This window comes from Pteropus medius, unplaced genomic scaffold (genome assembly GCF_902729225.1).
Source record: "Pteropus medius unplaced genomic scaffold, Ma_sr-lr_union100, whole genome shotgun sequence".
Classification (NCBI taxonomy): domain Eukaryota; kingdom Metazoa; phylum Chordata; class Mammalia; order Chiroptera; family Pteropodidae; genus Pteropus; species Pteropus medius.
The window spans coordinates 11,749,664-11,767,323 of NW_024354503.1; the positions used below are offsets into that span (position 1 = coordinate 11,749,664).

At 33.1% G+C, this 17,660-nt stretch overlaps 1 protein-coding gene across 1 annotated transcript in view; it reads right to left on the reverse strand.

The window, feature by feature from the left end:
- Positions 1-5,487: 5,487 nt before the first annotated feature.
- Positions 5,488-17,660, reverse strand: part of CD2AP (CD2 associated protein) — a 106,158-nt gene continuing 93,985 nt past the window's right edge. Inside the window, exons 16-18 of the mRNA XM_039854516.1 lie at positions 17,029-17,210; positions 12,825-12,888; positions 5,488-8,475 (exon numbers count right to left, since the gene is read on the reverse strand). Coding sequence (XP_039710450.1) covers positions 8,434-8,475; positions 12,825-12,888; positions 17,029-17,210 — 288 coding nt within the window. The 3' untranslated portion in view covers positions 5,488-8,433. The remainder of the gene's footprint in view (positions 8,476-12,824; positions 12,889-17,028; positions 17,211-17,660) is intronic.

Below are 17,660 nucleotides of genomic sequence, written 5' to 3' on the forward strand. Positions count from 1 at the left end.
CTTCAATACTGAACTAAGCAAAGAGGGTAATCAGGTAAGAGCTAGATAACCATCTCTCTTCTGCTGACTGGGTATAACCAGACCCAGAAATCTGCGGATGCCTTGGTTATGGGACTCTTTGAGAACTGGGGGAAGAATTGGGATGGGATGAGGAGGCGTTGTACCTGGAGACCCATTATTAGAGGTTTTGGCGGAAACCAAGTGCATTATCAGGGTGATGCCATGAAAAACTAGTCAGGACCAGCAGCATTCCAGTGGACATGGGACAAGAGGCTCAGAGATGATCCATGAAGACTGTGGCCTGAGGGCCAATGAAGGCATAAGGGACAACAGACAGGTGAGGTCTCACCTTCTGCTGTCAAGAAGATATATCTGATCCCCCTACACAAACACACACACACGCACGCATGCACGCATGCACAGACAGCACAGTAGGAACAAAGACTCTTGAGTGGGAACAATCTGAGAACTGTTTCAATTATCACTTTATATATACAATAACTTATACCAGATGATATTATTGCCTTTGAATGACAAATTGTGTCTTTTTTCCTTGCCATCAGTGGGAACAAGGACTTTAGATGAAGATGAAACCAAAAGTATATAGCAGTTTTTTACTACTCATACATTGACATATGCAATGGACTAAAATAAATATATGTTATCATATTTCATTCTCCATTTCCTTCTCTCCCCCCATGGGACAGGTCATAATCTTGAAGAGAGTAAGAAAATGGTCACTTTTACATCTGAATACTTTTCTGTGTCCTGTGTTCTCTTCATACTCCATGACCTTTATCGCTATTAAGAATCATAATCATTAGTTTTGTCACATGCTCAAAGTGACTGAGACCTGAGCCTTTATCAACTGAGATCCGTGGAAGGATTTGCTTCTCCCCAAAGGGCACTGCAGATAGCTTGGTGTCATTTTATTGGTTAGTGGAAAGAGCTGTGTGATGTCGTTTTACTCTGTCATCCTACACCGTATGTGTTCCATGTCTAAAATATTTCAGATTACCAGGTCCTTTCTGGGGTAGGCTTGTTCTCTGCTTTTGTGACTCTGTAGTCATCACCATGAGATAGATGGACATTTTAACCTCTTTTTGGAGAGAAAAGCTGAAAATGGATTTAATTTTTCAGGCATGGTCATGGCACCATGGGGACTCTCCACTGACTAGCTGCTCTGGGCTGTAATGTCAGAGTCCAACACTACGTAAATCATAGTAGGCCCTTGTGGGGAAGACAAAAGTGACAAAATAAGAGCTATCCCACCAGAATCTCTTTAAGAAGTCCATAACACAACCTCACTAATTTGTGAACTTGTCATATGTGACCATGGAGGGAATTTGTTCTTTGGCCTGGTTAATACAGGAACACACTGCAGGACAAAATGGAGAAACAGGAGCAGCTCTCAAAGAAACAAGGCCAGGCAATGGCAAATCATAAGTGTGAGGAAGGGCATGAGTACCCACTGCAGCAAACTTGGGGTCAAAGAAGCTGTCATGGCACCAACATCCAAAAGCAAGTTGGTTTTGTTGCTGCTGTTGTGACATGATTGTACTCCAGGGCAAAAACAAGAAGCACTAAGGGCCTGCTCTCTCTCTCTCTCTCTACTTTGAGTATATATAGTTAAAAGGAAAGGCTTTAAATCGTACCAATTTTTTTTTAGCTCTCTTATAGATAAGGTGACAAGATTGCCAACTTCACACAGCTAATTTTTAAAGACAGTTTCCAAAGCCAGATCAGATTCCAAGGCCTCAAGTCTTTCAATCAATCATATGCAAGTTAGCAGAGAAGTGGCTGGGCTAGGAGAATGCAATGGTTGTGTCGGTTCTGAGTGAATTAAATGGGTTGGAGCCTTCTAAGTTTTTGTTTGCAGCTTCCACCTGTATTTGTGATTCCTTCCAGATACCCAAAAGCACCTGAGCTTTATTTGACTGCCATCTAGTGGTCATTTTCTTTATGGACGCTAAGTAGGGTTTTTGTTTTTCATCTTAGCTGAAAAGCCACAAAAATCATGTTTACAAATACTCTAAGAAACAAAAAATGTTCTTTAAAATCTTAATTTATGTGCAATCATGTCACACAGATAAATCTAAGACTATGGGATCACTGAAAATGGACTTTGTAAATGAGTCTAACTCCCTGATAGAAAAATTTGATACTAATATAAATGATTACATAGATAAAAGAACTGAGACTAGAAACATTTCCCCATCAGGTTCCTTATTTCTTATACATCATCTATGCAGGGAAACCATATTACCAAGAGCACAGACTTCAGAACCAATCTGTCTGGGTTTAGCTCCATCCCTTATTAGCTTGGTGGCTGCGGCCAAGTTGTTTAACCTTTGAGCCTGTTTCCTCATATGTGAAAAATAATAGTACCTATCACATAAAATTGTTAAGATAGTTAAGTAGATGATAGATACATAGATGATAGATTTAACATAACACCTATTTTTAATGATGTTTACTATAAACGTTAGGGTAAATACACTACTTAAAGCCTAGTTTACTAAATGTGTTAAAAGTATTTTAAGAGCCTAATGCAGAGTCCCTGGAAGCATGGCTATTTTATAATTGGCATGATAGTGGTTTAGAGAAGCTATTTCAACTGGAATCCTTGAATAAGAAAAGGCAGGAGAGTAAAGAAAGACAAGGGGTAAAGAAGGGCCATATCCTTTTTCATTGATTTGAGGCATCCACTCAACACTTACCGTCTCCATTATCCTAGGGACCATACCAGGATATTGATTTAGGTCTGCAGTTCTTAAAGTGTGGTCCACAACTCAAAACTACTTCCATAATAATACTAAGATGTTAGTTACTATTTTCACTGTTGATAGTTGCATTGACGGTGTAAGTGCACTAGTGAGATTTGTTGGTGTGTCCCCATCGATCAAAGCAGTGCTACCAAAGTGTCATCGTATTCTCAGTAAAGGAAATGCTTGGCCTTGCCCTGTCAGCATGATCGTTTTTCTCATTTCATATCATGTATTAAGACTGATGATCTGATATCAAATTACAAGTGAGGTTGGTCTGTGATCAGGTTTAAAGTTACGCTGGATTCATAAAATGAATTGAGGAATTTATCTTTTTCTAAAGCTCCGAGTAGTTTAAAGCAGTTAAAACATAGCTATGATCCCTTGTGGCTTTACAGTCATTTTTTAGTAGTGCAGCTTTAATTACATTTCCTATTTATGGTATGATTAGTCAATTAAATTTTTCATTTTCTTTTTGGATCAGTATTCATTTTTTATCCAAAAGTTCTATAACTTAAAATGTATCTTTGTGTTATGTATCTTGACACCTTCCCGCTGGGACATGGGGATTTTCATTTGTAGAATCGAGTTTGGTTCAGCATTTTTTCTTTATACTGTACATTTGAATATAACATGCACACCTATAAAGTTGTGTGTGATATTTGGTTACTCACCTTTGAAGGGTGTCAGCAATTTGCTGATTAGTGCAGGGAGGCGCAGGAGGGAGATGACTGTAACTTTAATTCAGAATGTTATCTAAAACACCCTTTCATCGCATCTGTTAACTTTCCTAAGAGCACATCTCTCTGCCAGATTCTCAGCCTTCAAATTAATAGGGCTTACAATTAGTGTAGCTTCTCTTTCCACAACCCCTGCCATCCTGCTACATACGATGTAGGACTAAGATGATCAGATGGACACTTCAGAGTGATCTACATCTGGCACAAGGTCTAGGGAGACTGTCATTTTGTTCCAAACTTCAAAAAACATTTAGGAGGTATTTTTATTATTATAAATTTTGGTTGTGTTTACTTATTTGCAGATGCTGTTATCTTAAATCTTTAATATACTATTTTTCATTCTATTTGTTTTTCATCATATCAGATTCTATTTGTATTCTGTTCAATTAACGTTGAGGAATATTTCTAAAAATATACTATGAAATGTTAACAAGTGGTCTCCTTTATTAAAATTTTGTTACTCGGTACACTTAAAATATAGTTTTTCTTTTAGTAACTTTATTCACATAATTTTCTAGGAACTGAAATGTAATAACACTTGTAACCTGATAGGAAAGAATACCACCCAGTAGTTGCAAAATGAAAACCACACCACCTTCTGTGATAGCAAAATTATTGGCTCTATGTAAAAAATACTGATATTTATATTTATTTTCCTTATATAGAACAAGCATATTCACAATAAAGGTGACAGTGGTAAAATAAAAGCAATAATGGTTAGGATTCAGAAAACAATTTTAAAACCCAGACCCATTCTAGTCTCACCAGTCTTAACTGGTAATAAAACCTAATAGATCCATTTGCATTAAATTGCTATCTGCTTTTACTTCCTAGAATGGGACTAAATCAGCAAAATCATGTCTTTATAGACAAAACACCTGCACAGGGGTTGGATTAGACAATCTCCAATGTCCCTGCAAACACTAAAATTCTATAATCCAAAACTTTACCACCATGTCCCTGCAAGGCCTAATTTATGCCTGTTTATAAAGGCCAAGAAGCAGCAAGTAGAAGTTTTCAAACTTCAAACTTTAACTTAAATGACATGTCATACTTATTTTCCATATTACTTCACAGTGGTGTCTTATTCCTTTTCTATGATTCAGATCTTCCAGTGGGTTTCTAGAAAGCCTGGAGTCATGTATATGGCACATTTTCAACAAGAGTATATATATATATATATATAGGCCTTTAATGTCTTCTGACTACCTTGTTTATCAGGTTTACCAGGACTTCCAGTTGTAAGTTCAGAAACCCAAGAAGTTATGTGCAACTTTATGCTTAAAGAACCAAACAATGAATGCATAGCTAGGGCTCAGGAATGACTTGTAATCAGTTTTAAAATCCTTGTGGATTCTGTTTCCCTTTTCTTTATGCTCCATTAAGTTTTGTTCTTTCAAATCAGTTTCTTCTACATGACAGGAGACTATAACTGTGGAGAGCTCCCGTACTAAGACTAGCTCCTTGTTTCAAATTTTTTAAATCTCAGTCTCTAAATGAATAACTTAATTTGAGCAAACTACTCTCCGTTGGGCCAATCACTGGGAGACAGAATCTGTAAGATGGTTGCAGCCCCATTTTGAATACAATACAAATGAAAGGACTATTTCCCCCAAAGAGCTGCTATATTCAACAGCAGGGGGAGAGGAAGTATTATGCCTCCTTTCTCTTAATCATATACATCACTAAAATGTTTTTGAGAAGAGTAAAATAGCAGCTTCCTTTTTTTTTTTTTTAAATCTACTCTATGCCAAGCACTCTATAAGGTTCTTTATATAAATCATTTCAAATTCTCCTGCTACTCCTGAGGTGAAGAAACAGACTCACAAAGATTCAGTAAATGTCACAAAGGTTTAGATGCTTTCCTTTAACTGTTTATATTCTTTTATTTAGAAAATTCAAAGTAATAGGAAATAATTTTCATTATATTCTGCAAGAAGCATATGCTAAAGTTAATGAAGAATAACCAGTAAAGACCGACACAACTGGCAATACTATTCTTTATTATTAATTTTTCTTTTTGAAAGAGAAGCATGCTTTTATACAGCACCTGTAAACAAGTGAGTGGCTTTTGAGTTTGAGTTTCCCCATATATATATAAAATCCCCATACCTCCTACTCTGGAATGTTAGAATACTACAACACCAACTGCATTACATAATAATTACTGAAGGCAAGTCAAGTGAAAACAAGGGTAAAATTTTATGGCTAAAATATTCATAGCAGCAACTTTTAAAAGATGATTTTATTAAATCAAGTCATTGCACTTGGTCATTTTATTGCTATAGCAAAACAAGGCCATTAACTTTTTAACACTTCTCATTTCTGATTTTAACTGATTGTCTCATTTTGTTCATATGTTTCAAGTTTAAATGCAAGCATAAAATGTTTACCAATAAATCTTGAGAGCACTTGGGTTTTTTTTTCTATGATCACAGTAAGAAGTATATAATAAAAGAGAACCATCTGTTACACCAGGCTCATTCTATCTTCAGACTTAAATTATGTAGGTTTCAGACTTAAATTTTGTAAAGAAGCTTAGTTGTCACACATGCACGCAACACACAGTGCTTCTAATATTGAAATACAATAAGAAAAATTAGTAATATTGTATGTTTCAAGGAATAGCAAACCTCAACAATACACTCATTAATAATTTGGCAATGACAGATTCCGTGCTATTTACCACATCTGTCATTTATACTCACTCACAGAAAAAAATAATGATTTACCCACAAGAAAAGGCTATTATTATTACATAACATTTTGTGACATAAACTTTAGGAACAAGAATTAATAAAATTCCCATATAAGAACAAATACTGGTAAATTGCTAGATAAAAAATAATCAGTTTTCCCTTTGAGTCTGAGTTTGTTTGGTTTTCTTTTATATTTGGTCAAAGGCAGAAAAATAGAAATAGTATTTTAATTACTTTTCTATTCTGACTGAAGAAGTATATAAGCAAATACTTTAAACGTATTTCCATACTCATGACTGTTTTGATTATATATACCAATGAGAAAATGACCAACAAAAAATTTTAAGAACAGTCTGAAATCTACTGGAAACTTCCCCCATCCCATCATTAGGGTGAAGAGGGATCACTTAACAGATTTCTCCAAACAGAAAGTTTGAGAATGATTTCTAGGATATATTGTTTTTATTTCTACCTAAGGACTTTCATTAAAAGAAAGTAAGACCTAACTTATTTAACAAGGAAATCATTCATTTGACAAGTCATTTAGAAACATTAGATAGGACTAAACAATTTTGTTCAGTAGTGACCTCATTTGAAGAGCCTAAGGACTTTAAAGAGTTAAAATGTACATATTCAAGACAATCAAGTTTCTCCAAAAGTACTAATGTGAGTTGTGAATTTAACATTAAGTAATTATGAACTGGAATTTCTATCATTTTCTATTTCAGTTCTTTCATTTGAAACAACCTGACAAAATGTCATTCACGTAAGGTTTCAGTATTATAAGATCAAAACTTAAAGGAAAAATATTGATTTGGTGGTTTAAAGTAACATAAAATGTTACTTTGGGATGACAGATGTTACTCAAAATCTGAAAGTCACTTGCTATAATAAATCTTAAAATGTATTTTTTTGCAAATGAAAAAAGTCAAATTCCTACCTTTAATATAAAACCCCATATTTTGAGACTATAGATATAACATTTTTAAATTTTCAACTTTTCATAAGTGACTCCGAAGGGACTGCTAATCCATCCATTTTATGAAAATGCATTTTGAATATGGTCAACTATATTTGGCTTTAAATAAACGACAATGTTACATTTTATGATATACTAACACTCTTTATAAAGTTGGTTCCTAAATGACAGCCCAAAGTAACTCCACCACTTAGTTTGGTCTATTAGGTAAATTACACTTGTAACCTGAGTATTTACACAATAACTTGTCAAAGTATGAAACTTCACACTGAACTTCTGAACGTTTTGTTTTGTTTTCCTAATATTACTACTATTAAAAGTTAGAGGGAGGGGCATAAAGAATTAAGTCACGAGATGATGAAATGAATAATGTTTAAGCCTGAAAATAAGCAGAAAAGTACAGCAATGAAGCTGGTGTTTGCATATTATATGTGCTGTAGTTTCTAGGCACAATGCATTAAGGGTTAAATTGACATTTTTAGTTCTTTAGACCTAATGAATTTAAAATACAGCTCATTTTCCCAAATATATTTAACAATCCAATACATCTTAAAACTAAATTCCTTTCACGAATCCTATAGTGCAAGCAATATAAAATATTCTAAAAGCTGAAGAAATTATTTTGATTATTTCATTAGTCATTACTATACGCATGGGTGAATAATCTGGTACATAGCCAGGAAACTCTTATTTCATCACCCAAAGTATAAACAGCACTGCAAACGAACAGGCACAACAGTGTAATCCTGGGTAAAGAGTAAAAGTGGAAAATATATATATATACATATACACACACACAGTTTATATCCCTTATGTATTTTGTATGGGAAAAGTAGTGACTATAGTTACTATAAAGCTAATTTCTCCCTCTTTAGTACACTTTACAGATTATTTGTAAAGATATCACCATATTTATAGTATAGATCTCTTTAAAAATAATAGTACAAGTTTCAATAAAAAAACTATTGTGAACTTTCCTTTTTATACAGATTCAGTAGTATTTCCAAGCAAACTAAAAAAAAGTTTGCAATCCCAGCACATAAGAAATAAGGCCTCTTATTTTTCATATTGGCAAAACAAAATATATATAAAACTAACCCTCCCCTTACTTTTCTATAGATCTTTTATAGTTCACATATTCATATTTATCACAACATCAGCATTCGTTATTTTTAAGTAACAAGTCAGTTGAAATTCATAGTGTTGCTTCTGAATCCCTGTAAGATTAAAAGCACTGGGTCCGTGCCACTTCAAGAAGACAAGACTGCTTTTTTCAGCTTCTCTATTTCTACCTAAAATACAAAACGTAAATTGAGCAACAGGTAAAATATCTTTACTTTAGTAAAGCTTCTTTATTTTATAGTATGCTATTAAGATCTGATCACACTTTTAAGCCTCCAGGTGTTGATTTCCATTAAAAAATCCAATTTCCAATGGTGTGTACATAAAATTTCCAAGGTCGTAATACAGAAAAAGTTTGACAAAAGAAAATGCCACAGTGCAAATTCTTAAATGACAGGTGACGACAAAAAAAGAACTACAGTTGTTGCAGCCAGAACAATGTTAAGTAATGTGAGCATTTGAAAAAACTGTAAGAAAAGGAGCCCTACAAAGAACAAAAGAACCCTTGACACCAAATTAAGAAAGTTATATATACCTGTAATTAAACAAAGGGGACAGTACAGAACAGTAAAATATATAAATAAAATAAAATAAAATTAATTAATTAAAGGACCAGTTTAGTTCTATATTGTTCACTTACAACCTATAGGTTATTGGTAAATCATTTAACTTCATTTGGTCTCAATTTCTTGACCTGTAAATAGTATGTTCTAGATTAAGTTATCTTTAAAGCCCAAAAATATATTTAAGATTCAGTCACTGTGTTGGAAATATTTCTACCTTTAAGCAGACTGTATTCTTCACTTAACAGAAATTCGCAATTTAAGAAATTTTTTAAAAAATGGAAAATTCATTAAATTTTCACAATAACTAGTTATTTAATTTTGACATATTACAAATAACTAAACTGAGATTCAAAAAAATTAAATACTCATGTCAACAGTTCCACAGTAGCAAGTGACACAAAACTTGTACTGCTAAGGTCTAAGGCTCTAAAGCCCAGTTTTTATATTCTCTTCACAATTATATAATATTTTGATCATCTATAACCTTTCACTGCATGTGGAAATATTTAGGCCTTACCTTCTAAGGATATCATCATCTATGCACCCAACAATACATACAAATAATACATGCTATGACTAACCTCTAACAAATAGTTAATTATTAAATGATGAGCATTTTGTCACAGTTAAAAAGTAGAATTCAATATGCTCACACTTTCCTAAGGGATTCTAACCATTTAAGAATGATTTGTTAACTCCAGGATCTTTCTTGATATTCTTCTTCAACTAATATTATTACTGGCAAAACATTTCAACAGCATTGGATTGGGACAAGTCATAATGTTCAGACTGAATTGAGACAAAATCTCTCAATCTTCAACCTAATGTACTATCAGTGTCTCTATTCCAAAGATACACTGATCAACTGTACCAACTTTAATGAGTAAGGAAAGAAAAAGACATTGGTCGAAGAGGAAGTAGGGGGTGGAAATAATTCTATATGCAGTCAGTAATACAACAGACCGCTATTTGTCATAAATTTAGATATCAGGCAAATACTTATATAGTTTCTCATCTAGCTCTTTTATGTTCATTGTTCATCTTTAGCCCTTTTTATTACTCCTCAGTTTAATACTATATAATGTTAACTTCATAGCAGTTCAAAGTACTAGTTTTAATCTCTGGGGAAATATAATGTTTCCTTTGAATGTATGATCTTAAAGCTTGAATGCCTGAATAAGTGTGCTTTTACAAATACAAGAGTCAAAACCTTCCCCATTAAGTAAAAAAAAATGTATAAATACAAGCCAGTGAGAGGCTAAGTAACAGCTGATATTGCTGGAAAAATTGAATCAAATAAAATTCAAGAAAGAAATAATTCATTTGACTTTTCTCATAATTTTTGTGACAAATTAACACAAATTAATTCCTTTTTTACTTTCTTACCTTATTTTCATATATGAATATAAATGTGAATACATAAAATAGAAAGAATGAAAGTCCAGAAATATTTTTTTTTAATTTCTCAATTTCTACTATGCTATACACTGGGAATTTAAGACTGCTTTGACATGTATCCTCTAACGTTTATGAATTTGACAAAAATTTATTAGCTATTTAATATGTATATACAGCACTGGCCTAGAAGCTATGCGCAAAGATGAAAGAGACACAGATCCCACTTCCAACAGTCTTACAGTGTAGAAGATGGGCAAAATAAGTACATAATGTAACAGTGATAAGATAGAAAATTAGTACTTATTCATTCTTACATAACTAAAGGATATGAACTTGGAAGAAGGCAAATTATTTTTAGTTAGAAGACTGGTACCAACTTAAGGTGACCGAGCTGGGCCTTAAGAGAGTCTGTAGAACTTGGGCATGAGAAGATGAGACAAAGGAATATCCAGGAAAATACAATAAGAGTAAAACTTCAGATGATTAACTGTAAGGGACAGTTGGGGATTGAACAAGTGAGGAAAGAAAGATAAACTAGGATCAAGACATAAAAGATTTCATATGCCAACTTGAGAAGTTTAAACTTTATTCGGCAAGTAATACAAAGTTCTTGAAAGTACTAAGCAAGGAAAGATTAATTTGAGATAAGAATGAAAGAAACTCAGCAAGCTAAACAGAAGATAAACAGCATGAGATAAGGAAAGAAACAATGGGAATAAAGAGATAAAAGTTAGGATGTAAAGCTAATAGACCTGATAGTGAATGGAATTAGAAGAGAACAGAAGTATCATGTCTGCATGACTAGAAGGGAAACGAAACCATCGACAGAAACAGAAAATCAGAGGATAAGGAAAGGAAGATGACAAGTTTAATATGAACATGCTAAGTTTAAGTTTATAGGGGAATATCCAGGGAAACTAATAGCTAGAAACTAATAGCTAGAAGATGGGAAAAGAAGAATTAGATTTAAATGAAAGATGAACTAGAGCTAAACACAACATCCATGGGCCTAGATAAGCAAAGCGTGAATGCAAAGAAAGGAGAGCCTAGGATAGTACTAAAGGAAAACCTCATTTATGTTGTAAGAAAGGAAGACATAGAGAAGTTAAAGACAGAAGAGTAAAAATCACAAAAAAACAAGGCAAATCTTTGAAAGAGCAGCAATGATAAAAACATGAAACACTGTAGAAATTGCAGAGATACTGAAATTGTCATGAGTAAACCAAAAATGCAAGGAGTTAAGGACTGAATTAAAGGTGAAAAATTAGAGACTAAATGTAGGCTTTTTGTTTTGCAACAAATGAACCCAAATGAAAAGAGAAAACTACAGTAGATCTACAAGAATGCAAGACGGACCTGAAAGGGGGCTTTTCTCTGTTTTATGAATAAGGAAAAAAAAGTAAGCATTGTCATGGAAAGAAGGGAAAGAGCCAATAAAGGGGATACAGCTGTCATACAAAAGTAAAAACAGAGTCTTGATCATTAACCAAATACATTCATATACATTATTACCTCAACAACTAAAACCAAGGGAGGTTAAGAGACTCTCTCAAACTCAAACAGTATAACTTAATCCCTAAGAGCAAAGGTTCTGAAGTCTGGCTCCTTCTGTTAAAAAGTTCAGTTCCACTGGTGACTTAATCATTCTAAAACTCTAGTTTCTTCACCCTTTAAATAAAACGATAATCCCTACAAGCTATTATGTGTCCAATGAGATAACGTACAGAAAGTGTTAGGTATACTTGACACATGGTTTAAAACTGAAAGTCAGAGTGTCAGAAGAGGAGCTTAAGTTTTTAACGGCAAGTCTCATGTTCTCTCTGTTTCACAGTGCTAACAAAAAACATAGGTAAGTAATGAGACAAGGTAAAAATAGGGAGGAGTATAAAATATTTAAATACGGAATGGAAAGAGTCTCTGAAAAAGGCAGGACATACTTTCTTGGACACAAGCAGAAAAGACTACTAATGAAGATCAAAGTTAGTACAGATGGCAAAAAAATTAAGGAAGATAAAGAAAAGAAGTGAAATGGTTGGTCATCGGCAGAGTGAACACGATGATGTTATAGTTACAAAGTAAACTCTCAATAAGAAACCAAAGTTAGCAAATCTATAGTCATCCCATTACCACCACCACCACCACCACTCACCACCACCACCACCCACCACCACGAAGCTTTGCCCCAGGCAAAAAAAAAAGAAAAGAAAAGAAAAAAGTTAAACTGAATAAAAAAGAACTATAAAGCTCAGGAAAGAAGCAGTGTTGAGTGCAAAATATCTGTAACTAAATACTCTTAAGAGGCAAGAACCACATTTGTCTCATTAATGTGTCTCATGTACTGCCAATGAGATTTAGTGCTCCAAAAACATTTGCTGAATGAATGAATGGAATGTGACAGGGAGTCAACAAGAGATTAATTAAACAGCTACCAAGCAACAGGGAGTGTCCAACTAAAGTAGGATAGCATAATTTGCAGTGGAATCAATCACCCAGTTGGGTTGGAAAAAACACATCTAGTTTATGCTGACTACAATCTCGATGCTGGGAGAAATTACCTCTAGATTACTTCTCATTGCCTTCTCTTCTTCCAAATCTTTTCGTAGTTTTTCCAGTTCTTTCCTTAAAAACAAACAAAGTATTTATTGCCATTAAGTCTTTCAATTAAACAACACATTTGATTAATGTTAACAGGATTCTCTGTTGCTTGACATCCCAGAACACTGGGAAAACTTTTTTAAGGAAAGAGCCATACTGATTGAGAAAAAATTCAACATCTCTAGTTTTCCAAAATGACAGTTAAAAACTCAGCAAAACCATGACAAACCTGAGATTTTCAAAAAAAAATTTTTAAGGTAATACAGAACAGTTAATGATAGAGAAATAATATCTGGTCTTTAGAAGCAATTTCTCATATTCAGTTATTATTCATTTCCCAGGCTAGACATCTTAAGAGCCTAAACAATTTGGTAAAATGAATATGAAAACATACCATAAGGCACATTATATTTTATGTAATAAGATAACCTGGACTTTACATTTCTCTATTTTTCAAACTTAAAAGTTGTATTAAAATTCCCAAACCAAACAAAATAAAAAATTTCAGCAATACCTCTTCCTTAACTCATGTTTTCATTTTTCTGTGTTCCCTTCTCTTTATAGTCATTCCCCAACCCCACAGCTATAAGTACATATTCTTTTTGTACTGTATCTTTTCCCAAAGTATTCTCAAACATTTCTGGGCTGCTAAAATTTTCATATTTCTGACAACTGTTATTTGGTATTCAAATAGCCAAGCTTTCGGGAGAATAGGAAATGGGAGAAATAGGAACTTCATTAACATCATGAATACATCAGCATATCGAATTTCTAAATCAAAAAGTGTGGACATATTCACCCTCTTGACATATACTAGGAAAATTCTCTTCAAGAATACTGTAGAAATAATAGCTTTGAGAAACTCGTGAAAACTGTCATGGAAAATATGTGAAAGAAGGAAGTTTTAAATTATATAGTTTCAAAACTAATTTCTTCTGAGGCTTTCATAATTAGAAAACTATTTCTATTGGAAGTAAATTTTCTACTGTTTTCTACTAATTATAATTTTAAAAATAATTTTTAACTCAAATTTTTCATCTAGGGCTTATTTTGATATGTGATATAAAATGTACTTCTAAGCTAATTAACTTCCCATTTCCTTTTCTCCAATTATTCTGTTACTCTGAGTTTACTGTATTATATTTATAACTAAATTAGGATTTATTCCTAGAATATTTACCCTGCTCTATTTATCTATGCTTAGTGTTACATTACTCTTATTATTTGCTTTTTGATCTAATTTAGTACCACGCTTACATTTTCATTGCTTTTCAAAAACATATTTATAAATATAAAATTTTTATGCAACATTCTGGTTTTTTTACAAGAATAGGATCAAACAACTCAACAATAAAAAAAAAAATCCAATTAAAAAATGAGCAGAGGACTTGAACAGATAATTCTCCCAAAAAAGACATACAAATGGCCAACAGATATATAAAAAGATGCTCCACGTCACTAGCTATTAGCGAAATGCAGATCAAAACCACAATGAGATACCACCTCATACCTGTTAGAATGGCTAACAACAGGACAAGAAATAACAAGTGTTGGAGAGGCTATGGAGGAAAAGGAACCTTCATATGCTGCTGGTGGGAACGTAAACTGGTACAGTCACTATGGAAAACAGTATGGAAGTTCCTCAAAAAACTAAGAATAGAATTACCATATGACCTAGCAATCCCTCTCCTGGGTATTTACCCAAAAAACCTGAAAACATTTATCTGCGAAGATATATCCACCCCAATGTTCATCGCAGCATTATTCATGGTAGCTAAGACATGGAAACAACCGAAGTGTCCTTTGATAGATGATTGGATAAAGAAAAAATGGTGCATATATATAATGGAATACTACTCAGCCATAAGAAAAGATGAAATACTGCCATTTGTGACAACATGGATGGGTCTTGAGATTATCATGCTAAGCAAAATAAGTCACAAAGGAAAAGTTGATAACTATATGATTTCACTCATATGTGGGATAAAGAACTGAAAGTAACAAACAAACATGACAAACAGAAGCTCATGGACTTGGACATTGGATTAGTGGTTACCAAAGGAAGAGGGGAGGGTGAAGGTAGGTAGGGATACAGGTGGTCAAATATTTGGTGATAAAAAGAAATTTAACTATGAGTGGTGAACACACGATGCAATATACATATAATGTATTTTTGAATTGTACATTTGAAACCTATTTGATTTTATTAACCAATGTCGCCCCAGGAATTTTAATAAAAAACTATACATCTTGTCCTGTAACTTTTCTCCTGAAGAAATAGATTACTGATCTATTTCTTTGTCAATCTTTCCATGTCATCTCCTTCAATTGTTTAATGATTTGTTCTATGCATTTTCAATTTTAATACTGAATTCATAAAAACTATTTATATATTTGTAACCTATAAAATATAATAATAAAGCAAAAAACTAAGAACTCCAAGTCAGTGTAGGAAATAAAATATCACCAGTACCTCTGATACCCAAAACGACCCTCCCTCCTCGGTCCTTTTCCCCGACCCCATCACAGGAAAAGTTTTATAGTATTTATTGTTCCTTTTCTTCTTTCTAACTCTACCACACAGACAAATATACCATTAAACAATACAGTTTGGTTTTGTATGCTTTTTAATTTTATGTAAATAAAATAATACTATATGCATGTCTGACTCGTATTTCCCACCCCCAATGTTTTTTAGGTTAATTCATATTGACAAATGTAGCCACAATTTATTTTTATTGCTGTATACTGTACAGTATTTCCCTATATCAATATATCAATATCTATATATATCCATTCTCCTGTGATGCTCTTCTTCAGATTAAAAAACCTATTATCCATTCATTTTCCCAGAGAAGTCAAGACTTCTAAATTATGTTTTTAAATGGATATAAATCATAAATATTTTATTCATTTTACAGCTAATTTAAGAGCACCTACAGGCAACTTGTATATGTAATTATTGAAAATAGCACACTTGGTATCAAAAATGTCAAATGTTAAAATCACCAGAGTTCTTGGATACATGGGTAGTGCTCAGTAAATATTTACTAGATGTATGAACTTACAATTTACAATGTGTATATTGCAGAATCTGTAAAAATAAAAAAAACTTGCTGGACTCAGAAACAGATTAATAAGGATTCAAGAAAGCACTATCGTGGATCAAATTACAAACACTCTCTATATATGATATATATATGCATCATATATTGTTTTATTAGCAGTCGCTGAAGATAAATTTTTTGTTTCTATATAAGAGATGTTTATAAAAGTGTTCTGCAAACTATAAATACATGTTATTAATCTCAATATTGTTTTTAATAAAGAATCTAGTGTCTACCGAGTTTGAGGGAAAAAGTGGTACAAGCTCAGAGTTAACATGGTCTTTGGTAGTGATTTCTATACTTTCATATATTTCGTATTCCATGAAATGCTTTTAGAGGCTACAAGAGAAGGTGAAAAAAGGGAAGAGCACCTAAAACGTCACCCTCAGTTCTGTTAAAATAACTGATCTTTGTTTCACCTACTGAGCTTTTGCAAAATTGTTTAAAATGTTAACAAATTTTAAAACTCAAATAATGATTAAAGATCTCCGAACCAAAAGAAGATATGGTTAAAAGAGGATACAGAGGATATAGTAGGGGATCTTTTAAATATATTCTGGCTCTAAAACATCCTTAACTTTCTTTCACTTAGGGTATGTCTCACTATGTACCATTATTAAAACCTTTCAGAGTTAAGAGAAGGGTCTTAGAGATCATCTATCCCAACCCATTTGTCTTATAAATATCCAACTCAACCTCAGCAGAAACAGCAAAGTCTTCTGAGAAATAAATTAGATATACAGATACACTCCCAGATCCAAAATACAATATGGTTTTCCTAATATTTTAAGACTAATCAACCCGAGTTTGGCCAGAAGATTTCTAGCCTTTAATTATAGGTATATATGTAACTTTTCTATAACTGGACTACTATGACAAGGTTTCTAATTCAAGTTTTTTGCCAACAGGACAGAAGCACTATTAATGAAAATTTCTCTGAAAACAAATTTGTTCATACCAGTAACTTGGCAGATTACATGTTTACTTCATATGATTTGGAAGAATTTTTTACACATGTTACATAGTATACTCAAAGAAGAAAACAAAGATGACTTACCCATGTTCCTTTTTCAGTGCTTCTACTATGCACAGTAATTCAATCATCTCAGCTCTAAGTTCATCCAGGGAATTTTTTTTCCCCTCATCTGCTTCTACTTTAGCTTTGATTTCTAACGGAGTTAAAAAGGCAGCTGTATTTGGTTTAGAAGCACTTGAAGGTGTTGAAGGGTACACAGATGGCTGAAAACATAATAGAAAAATTTATTTGTATTCATATTTAATATATTTAAGTTCAAAAGATTTTTCTAGCAAGGAGATAAATAATTAAAGACTTCAAGATAAATGGTAAGTTTGGAAATACTTAAAGCAGTTTGATGTTCACAACCAGAAAAACCAACCAATAACCAAAGAATAAAGTTGCAATTACCAGAAGGTTTTGTGAGAAATGTCAAAGGTTTCATTTAAAAAAAAAGAAAAAAAAATCCATTATATTTACTTTATGGTTTGCCTAGTGGAATATTTAGAAAAATACACAGTGCCTTCCTATTCTGAGTAGTCTGATGAAATCTCGAGTCATCCCGCTCTGTCCTGCCCAGAATGTAAATCATCCTATTATCCAGTGTATCCATACTGCGTATGCTACCAGACTGTTAATTTAGCAGCCATCTTGGTTATCAGATCAACTGTCAT